A 12,758-nucleotide genomic window follows, 5' to 3' on the forward strand; every position below is an offset into this window, starting at 1 on the left:
CAAAATTTTTTTAACCACAGAGATACAAATTTGTGAGGTGCTAGATCATTTCCTTTTACCGCCGTTGTGTGGGTGGTAATATGTTCCTGTGGGTCTGAAGTTCCATAATACTTTGGAACTTCAGGTATTTTGAAACGTTTCGGGATTAATTCTGGTGTTACACTTGGCTTGTACGGTAATTGAACATACTTCTTCGAGTTCGGGCCTTTCAATACTGGTGGTGCCCGAGATTTGATCCATGCGGGCGTTTACTTCCCTCATGAACTGTAAAAGCTCATCTTTGAATGAATCGTTCTCGTTGTTATGACCTGATCTGCTTCCTCCAGCCCCGTCGGAGCCAACTTCACCCCTGGGAGTGTTGTTGTCGACTCTCTGCGTTGTTTGGTCTGCGGGAATTACGGGAGGAATTGGATCTCGTATGTTCGCATAATTCAAGGCCCCCAATAGTGCCTGCTTCAATTTTGTCATAACTTGATCTTGCCGCATGAGATGGCCTAGAATGATTGCTTGTTGCTCTTGCAGGACCCTCAGAGCATCCGCTACATGCTCCTCATCAGCATCATCGGGAGTAGACTCCCGAACCTGTCGAGGGTACCGTCTGTCATGCACCGCGCGTGGCGTCATTCTCCTCATTGCGGGTGTCACTGATTGAATCCTCGAAATGAGGCTGATCCCCTCAAATTTCAAGGTTATGTCCATCGTTAACGGTGTTATCTGTCATTTTTTTGTGATTTTTTTCTAAGACAAAATAATCAAAATACGTTAGTAAAAAAAGCAAGGATCAATTTAATTGCACAGCTGTCTAGGTCCCACGGTGGGCGCCAAATTGTGTTACCCGTAAAATGGTACAGTTGAATTTATACGTGATTTCTAGACAGGTGAACTAATTTGATCCTGAAATAATACAATAATAGAAGAAATATACAATACTTAGCCTTAGAATGTAGGTGAAATAGCAAAAAATGGTGATTCAGTGAATACGGTTTTCGGACATAGTCATGATGAGATTAAAAAGCAATAAGTAAAATTGTATAAAATTTTGTATAGAATAGAATGTAAGTTTAGCCAGAGAAATCGTGTCCTTTACAATGGTAACTGAGCTCACTATTTATAACTATGTCTAGGGAAAAAAGTCCTAGGATCGTGCCCTCATTTAATGTCAATTATGAGGGTCATTGATGAAGATGTAACGGTGAACATAAATGCCAAATTATCTGTAACGGACCGTCGCTCTTAATACTGCAGAATATTCCTTAGTAAATGCTACTGGACGCATAGCATTTAATACACCTTTATGAACGTTATCCTTTCCGGTGACAAGCAGAGTGGCTGCGTTCCGTCCTCAGCTATCTCATCTTGGATTCCACGTGTCCTCCTTTTAGTCAGCCACGTGTCATATCATATTTTACCCCTATACAACGAGATGGTTAGACTTAGATCATCTATCTGTCTCGCTTCGGCTTGATTTCTTTTAAAAGAAGTGTTACTACAAATATTCTCCCTATTTATTCTTGAAGGAAAGAAAAAAGGAGATTACACTTTTTCTCTTTGTATCTATCTGCAAAGCATGATACTGTGAATTTTTCTCTTTTCCTTTAATTTTGAATGTTTATTAATTATTACAGAAGAGCATCATTGCATGCATCTATGTTGATTTATGACTACAGTACAAGATAATACCAAACCTGTTAAAGAATTGAAGATTAAAGAATGAGGAATAGTCACCGAGGAGAAAGTCATGTCCTCGAGGTTGTGAAAGTTGAAACTTAAAATTGTCTCTATCGCAAAATCGGCAGTCGCAACTCGCATCAGCTATTTTTTTGAGAGAAACATAGGTCCTACCATTAGAAATAAGGAAAAAAGGGAGTAATTGAGTAAGGGAAATCTGAGACCTAGGGACTGAGCTTAGTCTTACTGGGCTAGGGTAAGTTGTAACAAGTTGGATTTGGGATGGGAATTTGAAAACGTGGGCTCGGAAGTACGGGTGAGCTACTTAAATATTTCGCTATTACCTAAGTATTAAAAGTTCAATACCGAGAATTGTACCGATGTACCAAACTTTTACAAAAATGATACCGAATTAATACCGAATAACTGATACCGAATTAATTCGATCCGTTCTGATTTTTCTGATTTTATGCCCACCCCTAAAACCACTCTCCGCCCGGAACTACTCAAAACCGACAACGTATTTACGTAGTTCTATAAGTTTAACGACACCGTCCAATCGTTCTCCTTTTTCGGGGGCGAGTATTCAGATTCAGGTTTCCCTCATCTTCAAAATTCAAATATCAGTCCTTAATCCGTAAATAACTCCCGATCCATGTCCATTTTGCTAACATCCCATAAAACCTTTTTGTATTTTATATAAAAGCCTCCTTTTTCTCCTCTCTCTCAAAATCAAAACCCTTCGCCATCCCCTCTCCTCTCCTGTAGATATATAAGTTCTCCTCTCTATACACTTTTGCTGTGTGTATCTATATACACATATTCCTCTCTATCTGCTAGGGTTTTCATTTGAATTCATCGAGGATGTCGTTGAGGCCGAACGCGAGAACCGAGGTTCGTCGGAACCGGTATAAAGTAGCGGTGGACGCGGAAGAAGGTCGGCGGAGGAGAGAGGATAACATGGTTGAGATTCGTAAGAATAAGAGAGAGGAGAACTTGCAGAAGAAACGCCGCGAAGGCCTTCAGCCTAATCAACAATTTACTCTTCCTGCTCACACCACCGTCGAAAAGAAGGTCAATAGTAAATATCTCTTCCGTTTTCTTACTGCAGTGATTGTTAGTTAAGCTGTAAATTTAGATCGGATTAAGTTTCTCGCTTTATACCTTTTGTATTTTTCTAATTTAGGTGCTTGTCGGTTGAATAATGTTTTTCGTTAGGGTTAGAGTTTGAAGCTAGAAAAATGTTAAGGTAGATTGTGAGATTTAGAGCCCGTTTGGACATAAGAAATTTTTTCCTTTTTTTCAAAAAATTTTCACTTTTTTCCAAAATAAGCGTTTGTTCATAAAATTTTCAATTTTCACTTGAAGATTCATTTTGTAATTTTTTGAAATTTTGAAAAACTCCAAAAATCTGTTTTTCAAAATTTTCGTTCAGATTACTCACAAAACTTCAAAAACAACCCAAACACAACTGTCCAAACACAACTCTAATTTTCAAATACCATTTTCACTTGAAATTTTTTTTCACTTTTTTTTGGAATTTTAAAATTCTTATGTCCAAACGCCCACTTAGTATTTTCAAGTTAATAGTACTCTTCGAGATTATGAATTGAATTTGGACTAGTATTTTCATCAATTCTGAAGCTATATTGTTTTTCCTTTTTAGTGTTTTTAAAATTATTTTATACATATTTAATTGATTTATTACAACAACAACAACAATAACAACAAACTCAGTGAGAATCCCACAAGTGGGGTCTGGGCAGTATAGGATGTACGCATACCTTACCCCTATCTTCGTGAAGGTAGAACAGTTGTTTCCGATTGATCTTCGACACAATAAAATATGAGAAAGAAGCAATAGCAGCAAGCATTATCAACAACACAATGTTAGATAAACCGAAGCGATAGATAAACCGAAGCGAAAGAGACAATAAAGTGAATAGGAGTAAGAAACAGAACAACATATAGTAATAACTAGGCCTAAATGAATGCTAGAGCAATACAAATATTACCGATATGGATAAGAAAAACGCTTAGTAACCTACTAATCCTCTATGCTAATCCTCGATCTCGACACTCTTCTATTAAGGGTTATGTCCTCGGTTAGCTGTAGTTTTGCCATGCCCTGCCTAATCACCTCCTCCCACAACTTCTTTGGCCTACTTCACATGCCCAAATCATCTTAACCTCACTTCTCGCATCTTGTCCTCCAGGGTGGCCACTCTCACATTGTTCCTAATATCTTCATTCCTAATCTTATCTCTCCTGGTATGCCCACACATCCATCTCAACATTCTCATTTCTGCCACTTTCATTTTCTAGATGTGGAATTTCTTGACAGGCTAACACTGTGCCTCATACAACATAGTCGGTCTAACCACCACTCTATAGAACTTACCTTTAAGTCTCAAAGGTACATTCTTGTCACATAACATACTGGATGCTAATCTCCATTTCATCCACCCCGCTCCAATACGATGTGTAACACAGTGTTGTGAAGAGCGTGAAGCGAGAAAAAGCGACAAGCCCCTTTTCGCTTAAAGTGTGAAGCGAGAAGCGAAACGCTCACTTTTTTGAAGTGAAGCGGAATTTTAAAAAGACAACAACAACCCAGTAGAATCTCACTAATGGGGTCTGGGGAGGGTAGTGTGTACGCAGACCTTACCCCTACCTCGAAGGAGTAGAGAGACTATTTCCGAAAGACCCTCGACTCAAGAAAATAAAAAGACAAATGGAGACAATATTAGTATTACCACAGAAATCATAGGAAAAATAGGAACAACATGAAACCCAGAAGAAAGATGCCAAGCAAAAGCGATAGCTGATAAATAGGTCCTGCACTGAAAAGTGAAATAGTAAGACACCACATTGCCACTAGTTATCTTTAACACAAACCCTAACAGACTGGTCTCATAATGGTACGAAGTAAGGAAATATTCAATTACCTCCTAACCTACAACCCTAATACTCGACCTCCACATCTTCCTATCAAGTGTCATGTCCTCGGAAATCTGAAGCCTCGCCATATCCCGACTAATCACCTCTTACCAATACTTCTTAGGCCGCCCTCTACCTCTTTTCGTGCCCTCCATTACCAGCCGCTCACATCTCCTTACCGGAGCATCTGGGCTTCTCCTCTGAACATGCCCGAACCATCTGAGCCTCACTTCCCGCATCTTGTCATGAATGGGAGCCACGTGCACCTTCTCCCGAATATCATCATTCCTAATCTTATCCATCCTAGTGTGCCCGCACATCTACCTCAACATCCTCATTTCTGCTACTCTCATCCTCTGGATATGTGAGTTCTTAACAGGCCAACACTCAGCCCCATACATCATGGTCGGTCTAACCACTGCTTTATAGAATTTACCTTTGAGTATCGGTGACACTCTTTTATCACACAGGACTCCAGATGCTAACCTCCACTTCATCCATCCTACCCCAATACGGTGAGTGACATCCTCGTCGATCTCCCCTCCCCCCTGGATAACCGACCCAAGGTACTTGAAGCTGCCTCTACTCGGGATGACCTGCGAATCAAGCCTCACACCCACGCCCATTTCCCCTGGCTCAGCGCTGAACTTACACTCCAGGTATTCCGTCTTCGTCCTGCTCAGCTTGAAACCCTTAGACTCAAGAGCCTGTCTCCAAACCTCCAGCCTCTCGTTAACACCGGCTCGCGACTCATCAATCAGAACTATGTCATCGGCGAATAGCATGCACCATGGCACCTTCCTTTGAATATGGTGTGTTAACGCGTCCATCACCAGGGCGAACAAGAACGGACTGAGCGCAGAACCTTGGTGTAACCCCATTACAACCGGAAAATGATCGGAGTCGCCTCCTACTGTCCTAACCCGAGTCTTTGCCCTATCATACATGTCCTTAATCGCCATAATGTAAGGAACTGACACACCTTTTGCCTCGAAGCATCTCCAGAGAACTTCTCTAGGAAATTGACAGTAAGTAAGAAAAAAATTGGGCAGCATCTCGCTGTAATTTAAGAATGAAACAGTGAAAGAAGAAGAAGAATTAGAAAAGAGAAAAAGAACCGAAGGAAAAAAAAATTTGGTAGCATTTCGCTGCTATTTTGAGACTGAAACAGTGAAAGAAAAATAAAAAGGAGGAGGAGGAAGAAGAAATCACTTACCCGGGCTTGAACTTGATGAACTTGAACTTGAAAAATGCAGAAAATGGGAACCGTAGTCGCCTGATTTTCTCTGCTGCTAGATGATGTTTTGATAAAAAGAGAGCTTTTTTATTTTTAATGTTGTCGCTACTGTCGCTTCTCGCGCTTCTTGCTTTTTTGGCAGAAGCTCACACTTTATATCACCTGCTACGCTTCACAACACAGAAGCGACCAACTGCCCCGCTTCGCTTCGCTTTGCGCTTTAAGTGTTGAAGTGGGCACTTTTCACAACACTGGTGTGATATCATCATCAATCTCTCCGTTATCTTGGATTATTGACCCCAAGGTACTTAAAACTAGCTCTCTTGGGGATGACTCGTGGACGTGAGGCTTGACTCACTAGCCATATTATTGAATATTGGAAAGCAATGGGCCATATGGAGCTAATCAGATATCGAGGATTCCTATGGTTGAAACAGTAGTCGTTGTGCTGTAGTGATGGGTCAAGTGTTGGATAGATGTGGCTTTTCTTTCATGCCAGATGGGAGACTTTCTCTACATGAAGAAGTTTCTTGTGTTATTTTTGAGAATCATATAAGAATTATTGGTCAGTCTGAAATGGTTTTGTTTACTGTGTTGACTTATTCAAAGTGTTCTTTGAGCTTCTTTTCTGCGTTAGGGCAGTCTTGTGTCCTTCAAATATAGAAATGGATAGCGGATATTGATTAACGTTTGTGTTTGCAGCTAGAGAACTTACCAGCAATGGTTGCGGGTGTGTGGACGGAAGATGGAAATCTACAGCTTGAGGCTACTACTCAGTTTCGGAAGCTGCTCTCGATAGGTAATCATTGTTTTTGTGGGTTTGTGTTATTGTTTTACTCCTCTCTTGTGGTTACTTGGACTTTCAGATAATCTCTCTGATCATACTATCAACAGAAAGGAGTCCGCCAATTGAGGAAGTAATTCAAGCTGGTGTTGTTCCTCGTTTTGTTCAATTTCTTGTGAGGGACGACTTTCCACAACTTCAGGTGTTTGCCACCTTGCTTTCTTATTCTTGAATTTTCCTATGGGAAGAGAAGTAGTGCGATAACACCTTAACTTTTCCCTTCAATGGTTTTAGTTTGAGGCAGCATGGGCTCTCACAAACATTGCTTCTGGGACATCTGAGCATACCAAGGTGGTGATTGAATCTGGTGCAGTCCCAATTTTTGTGAAACTTCTTGGTTCTCCTAGTGATGATGTGCGAGAGCAGGTATATACTAGTAGAGGCAAATTGAAACTTTCATAAGTTATTTATGGCCGTTTGTCTCTGTGAACTGTTATCATTAATTGAATGCTAGTGTTTGATTTATGGTATTGAGAACAATTTGGATATTCTCCTTTCCTCATTTAGGCTGTGTGGGCTCTAGGAAATGTTGCTGGTGATTCCCCAAAGTGCCGCGATCTTGTCCTTAGCTGTGGAGCTCTAGTTCCCTTGCTATCTCAGCTGAATCCAAATGCCAAGCTGTCTATGTTGAGAAATGCAACGTGGACACTTTCAAATTTCTGCAGAGGCAAACCACAGCCTGCTTTTGATCAGGTGGATCCTTAAGGCTTGATTAGCTTTTAACTCTTCTAAATTGCAAATATAAAGTGGTGATTTCTTATAAGTGCTCTTTCATTTATAAAGATTTGCTGTAACAGATAGTACAGTGTGTATGGTTCATATTAGTCACATTCTTCATTGATGCTGAGCAATAACTAATTCTATTTGCTCATCCATAGTGTTTGCTTGGTGGCTTGTTCCGTCACATCTTTCTCAAAAGCTGATAGACGATTCATGCTTTATGCATTGAGCTCAATCCTGGAAAAACTTTTTGTTTTTGCACTCAGTGAGACTTTATTAAAGATTATTAACGACCAGCACGGATGTCTAAATACAGTTGGCCTGCCAACCCAATAGATGTCTTTTTACTGGAAGCAAGTTGAACAATTTTTATTTCTGGATAGTATTTGGTTCTGAACAAACTATGAGTGCAAGCTTCTTTGTCACCTTCATAAAATAACTATGTGATTTTCTTGTTGGTATTGTTGAACAACATTGTTAAAACTATCATTTTCAACTATGTATCGTTAAGGTACTCATTCTTATATTTAGCTTTAGAATATTATGTGTCATTACTTGTGCAATTTATACACTTATACTTCTTGGGTGCGTTAATTTCAAAGTAATACTTGATATACAGAGGACAAACCTGATAATGTTGATGATTCTATGCATATCTAAACCTGTAAACTTGATTGTGCAGACAAGGCCTGCACTTCCAGCTCTTCAACAACTTATTCATTTAACCGATGAAGAAGTTTTGACTGATGGTTGCTGGGCGCTCTCATATCTCTCGGATGGTACAAATGATAAAATTCAAGCTGTTATTGATTCTGGAGTATGCCCGCGTTTAATTGAGTTATTACTGTAAGTGCTTGGTATTGTTCCAGTTTATTTTTGGTTATGAAGCGCTTAAAAATTCTCCTTTCTTTATATAGGTTATTTTTGTATTTCCTGATTCTAACTGACTGATTTAAACATGGTAGTCACCCGTCTCCATCGGTTTTGATTCCCGCGCTTCGGACAGTTGGAAATATTGTGACCGGAGATGATATGCAAACTCAGGTAATATTTAGATGGATGTTACTATTTTTCCAATTTTTATACTTGCTGATGATACAACAGCTAATTGTTCTCTGCATTTGATACAATTATCAATGAGTTAATAATGGTGGAAGGAATTGGTAATATCTTTAGGATCAGTCAAAGCTTATGGCAAGTGGGAGCTCTACGCTCTGAATTTACTTTATATCTCTTAGTTTTCACTGAATCTAGCTAAACATATTGCATGATTAGTTTATGTGATGAAGTAAAATAATTTCAAATTTGCATAGTCCTTGTCCCGACTTTGAAATGCAAAAGTTTATAAGGGAACAATTCGTTTTAATCCCTTTCTTTCGAGAACAAGAGGCAAAATTAGTCCCTAGTCGAGGTGGGAATAAGATCAAGATAAGAGCCTCATCATAGAATGAATATATGTGTATTTACACAGTCATTTATGCCTTCACTTAAACTTTGCTCTATCTAAACTACTATTGTTTTATGTTGTTAATGAAATGACCTTGGGCCTAATTCAACCCCAAAAGCTAGCTCATGCGGTGAGGATTATCCGAACCATATTAAAGAGACCACCCATCCCTTAAAGCATCAATGTGGGACTCATCGTCCCCCCTCCATGCACAGGGCTGGATATCTGGAGCGTTGGACAATTTAATATGGGGGCTCAACATCGGGAAACAACAATTGGGATGGGTCCTACTCTAATACCATGTTAACGAAATGAACCTCGAGTCTAACTCAACCTCAAAAGCTAGAAGTTAGCTCATGAGATGAGGATTGTCCAAGCCATATTAAGGTGACCACCATGCCTTATAGTACCGTTGTGGGACTTTTCATATATGTTTTATGTTGAAGGCTCATAGAGCTTTAGTCTAGTGGTAAGAGCGCAACTTGTGATGTGTTGGTTCGGCGCACATTATAAGTTCGAACCCTTTTGCAGATTAAAGGACTAATATTTAAGTGATGAAGGTAGAGAGGGGCTTACTCATTATCCATTGAGTTTCGAACCTTGCGTCGCTGCTCCTTAGGGATTTCTCAATTATTTAGAAAACTATATGTTTCATCTATAAGACATCTTAGGTTCTCTAGGCTTTTTTTATGTCCATCATTATCATTTGAATTTTCTTAGTGTAGTTGTGAAAGAATTTATATATTACTTTCTTTGTCCCAATTTATTTGATGGTGTTTTCCGGGGCACAGAGTTAAAGAAAAAAAAGACTTTTGAAACTTATGGTCTAAAATAAGCCATAGAGAAGTGTGTGGCTATGAATTAGTTTATTAAGGTAAAATAGGAAGTTTAAAGTTAAATTGTTACTAATATAGAAAGATGTCATTCTTTTTGGGACTGACTAAAAGGAAAAAGTGCCACATTAATTGGGACGGAGAAAGTAATGTATATTATTTATTTACTAATTTTAATTCTTAATTATGTTATACATGTTTTATATTTGGTTCACATTATACAATTCTTCAAAATTTAATAAAATACAAATTTAGTGAAGTTTGCCTTTATCCTCCAGGGGTGTTTTTTGGTCAATTATGTCTATCTAAATCTTTATCCAGCACTACAGAAATGTGATAAGATAATTGAGAAGATGTTTCTGAAATTTTTTCTGTGTTAACCAACCTCATGTGGAGTTATGTTGGAGGATGATTCATTCTAAAACATCTTATCCTAGTTTATTCTTTTTGCAGACCAAATATTCACCTAATAAATTGCAATATATAATGTTGGTATCTATCAGCAGTTGTCACGTGCATACTTGAGAAAATATATGTGGTTAACATTACATAATTTTTTCTTCATCTGTTGCTAAATGGTTCCCTTTTCACTGTAAATTGTTTCCATTTTTTCCACTGAATTTGTAGCTGTGCTAGTTTATGATTTTCTTCTCCTACTTTCTTTGTTCTGTTGAACATTCCCATGCATCTCTAATCTCTATTGATTCGCTTCCTACAGCTGTTGAGATATTGTTTACCTCGTTGCAAATTGGGATAAATGATAGATTTATTTTGGTGTTTCCTAAATTAGTTAAAAAAAAACTCAGTCTCTTCTTTTCTGATGATAGGCGAAATATTTCTGTATTATGTTCCTTGAACCGGGTAATAGAGAGATATAGGATTTTGGACACACCGAGATTTCTGAACTTCCCATTTTAAACTGCATTACTTGGCATTGAGACATGCATCTTGGACCACAAATTATATTTGCCACTCTTTGCTGTATTAGGGTATGTCTATGCTCAAACATAATGGTTTTGATCTGTGGGATCATATCTTCTTGTGATGGTTGGTGATTTTGTTTTGCTTTGTCTTTCTTTTTCATTTTTTTGTGTTAAACTATGGTTGTGTATCTGTGGTTTTGTTGTTTGATGCCAGATAATGAAGCTTATTTTTCTAACTAATCAAATCCATTTTTTAGTATTTCGTTTGATACCTTATTAAAAAGGGTGTCGTGCTATCTGATACCTTAAGGAAAAAAAGGTATCTTGTTGTCTGATATCTTAAGAGAAAAGGGTATCTTGTTCTTTGATACCTTAAGAAAAAAGGGTATATTGTTGTCCGATGTCAAATGCTGAAGCTTACTTTTCTTACTAATAAAATTTCTTCTCAGTGTATCATCAACCATCAGTCTTTGCCTTGTCTTTTGAACTTGTTGAATGGTAATCACAAGAAGAGTATTAAGAAGGAAGCTTGCTGGACAATTTCAAACATCACAGCTGGCAACAGGGAGCAAATTCAGGTAGTGCTGGGTGTGTAATTCTGGTTTATGGCTAGTTTTTGTTTGCTCCCCTACTGCCAACCAGCTCCCTCCCTTTTCCAAAAAAGAAAAGAAGAAAGAATTGGACTACAGAAAAATTAATCTTTCTCGTGACCGTTTTTTCTTGGCAATATTAGGATGTTTATTTATTGTTTCCACTTGTGCTTCTTGATTATGTTATTTTATCTATGCTGCAGTCTGTAATTGAGACTGGTATTATTGGTCCTCTTGTTAATTTGCTACAAAATGCGGAGTTTGATATAAAAAAGGAGGCTGCATGGGCAATCTCAAATGCCACATCTGGTGGTTCGCATGAGCAGATCAAGTAAGATTTGGATATTCTGGTTTCTGTTTACCAGAAGCTGTCGGCAAACGCTGACATTTCTGCTCGATTTATGTTATCATTACCTGCAGGTACCTTGTTAGTCAAGGTTGTATCAAACCACTGTGTGATCTTCTCATTTGTCCTGACCCAAGGATTGTCACAGTTTGTCTTGAAGGGCTTGAAAATATCTTGAAGGTTGGTGAAGCTGAGAAGAATTTGGGCCGGACAGCGGATGTAAATCTTTATGCGCAGCTGATTGATGATGCAGAAGGTTTAGAAAAAATTGAGAATCTCCAAAGCCATGACAATCAAGAAATTTATGAAAAGGCAGTTAAGATTCTTGAGACATACTGGTTGGAGGAAGATGACGAGACAATGCCACCTGGTGATGCACCCCAACAGGGTTTTCAGTTTGGAGATGGCGAGGTCTCTGTGCCTTCTGGGGGATTCAGCTTCAACTAAAGGTCTGCATGTGCTTTTTTTAGTCCACATGTTTATACAAAAAGTTTGCCCAAGTGGTTTCCTGGGGCATGAATATTATTTCTGTATTTTAGCTACTTTATCAAATTTTAATTGCAGAGTCGCTTGATGATGCAGTATATGTGATGGAAAACTGGCTCCATCTGTTTCAATTTGAAAGTTGTAAAAGTTGCAAGGCTTAATTTATTGTGATGGTGGGAAGTAATGCCAGGGAGAATCAGTTCCATCTTTTTACTTGTTGCAGTTAGCTTGAATCATGAATTTGCTCTGGAGATTTTTAGTTCTATTCTTATTCATCTCCTTTCAACTTTTGTTTTTTCCTCCTCTGCTTTAGCCGGTTGTAGTTTATTATTATTTCACTATTTTATCTTCTGCTGGGAATGTTGACGTTCCCAAGAACCTCTTTGTGCACAGTGCACGGCTTAAAATGATGGCTAAAGCTGTTCACTTTTTCTTGGTGCTGCAATATTGATGTCTTGAATCTTTGGCGTTCTTGTCAGATTGATAATAAAATGTTATTGTATTTGGTTATAATCTAAGCTGAAATAATAATTCTGCTCTCTTCTTCCCCATGCAAAAATACTTCTAATGCTGTGGGACGTTTACCAGATAGCCTTAAGATTTTCTGGTTGTGTGGTTTTTCTGTTAATACTACTCTCCACAGGTCGATTAAAAGTTTTCCTTCGGCAAGACAACGTGATTGTTGGATTCATTTTTCTAATACAGCACTAGTGTTAGAACCCGC

General features: G+C 38.5%; 1 protein-coding gene across 1 annotated transcript; it reads left to right on the top strand.

Moving 5' to 3' along the window:
• The first annotated feature begins 2,206 nt into the window (after nucleotides 1-2,206).
• On the top strand, nucleotides 2,207-12,320 carry LOC107790347 (importin subunit alpha-2). Its single transcript, XM_016612269.2, has 11 exons — nucleotides 2,207-2,742; nucleotides 6,548-6,644; nucleotides 6,740-6,831; nucleotides 6,924-7,055; nucleotides 7,197-7,382; nucleotides 8,092-8,255; nucleotides 8,375-8,453; nucleotides 11,062-11,190; nucleotides 11,406-11,533; nucleotides 11,623-11,997; nucleotides 12,113-12,320. The coding sequence occupies exons 1-10, from the start codon at nucleotides 2,533-2,535 to the stop codon at nucleotides 11,993-11,995; spliced, it is 1,590 nt and encodes a 529-aa protein (XP_016467755.1). The 5' UTR covers nucleotides 2,207-2,532; the 3' UTR covers nucleotides 11,996-11,997; nucleotides 12,113-12,320.
• The last annotated feature ends 438 nt before the right edge of the window (nucleotides 12,321-12,758 follow it).

Source organism: Nicotiana tabacum, chromosome 15 (assembly GCF_000715075.1).
Source record: "Nicotiana tabacum cultivar K326 chromosome 15, ASM71507v2, whole genome shotgun sequence".
Taxonomy (NCBI): Eukaryota; Viridiplantae; Streptophyta; class Magnoliopsida; order Solanales; family Solanaceae; genus Nicotiana; species Nicotiana tabacum.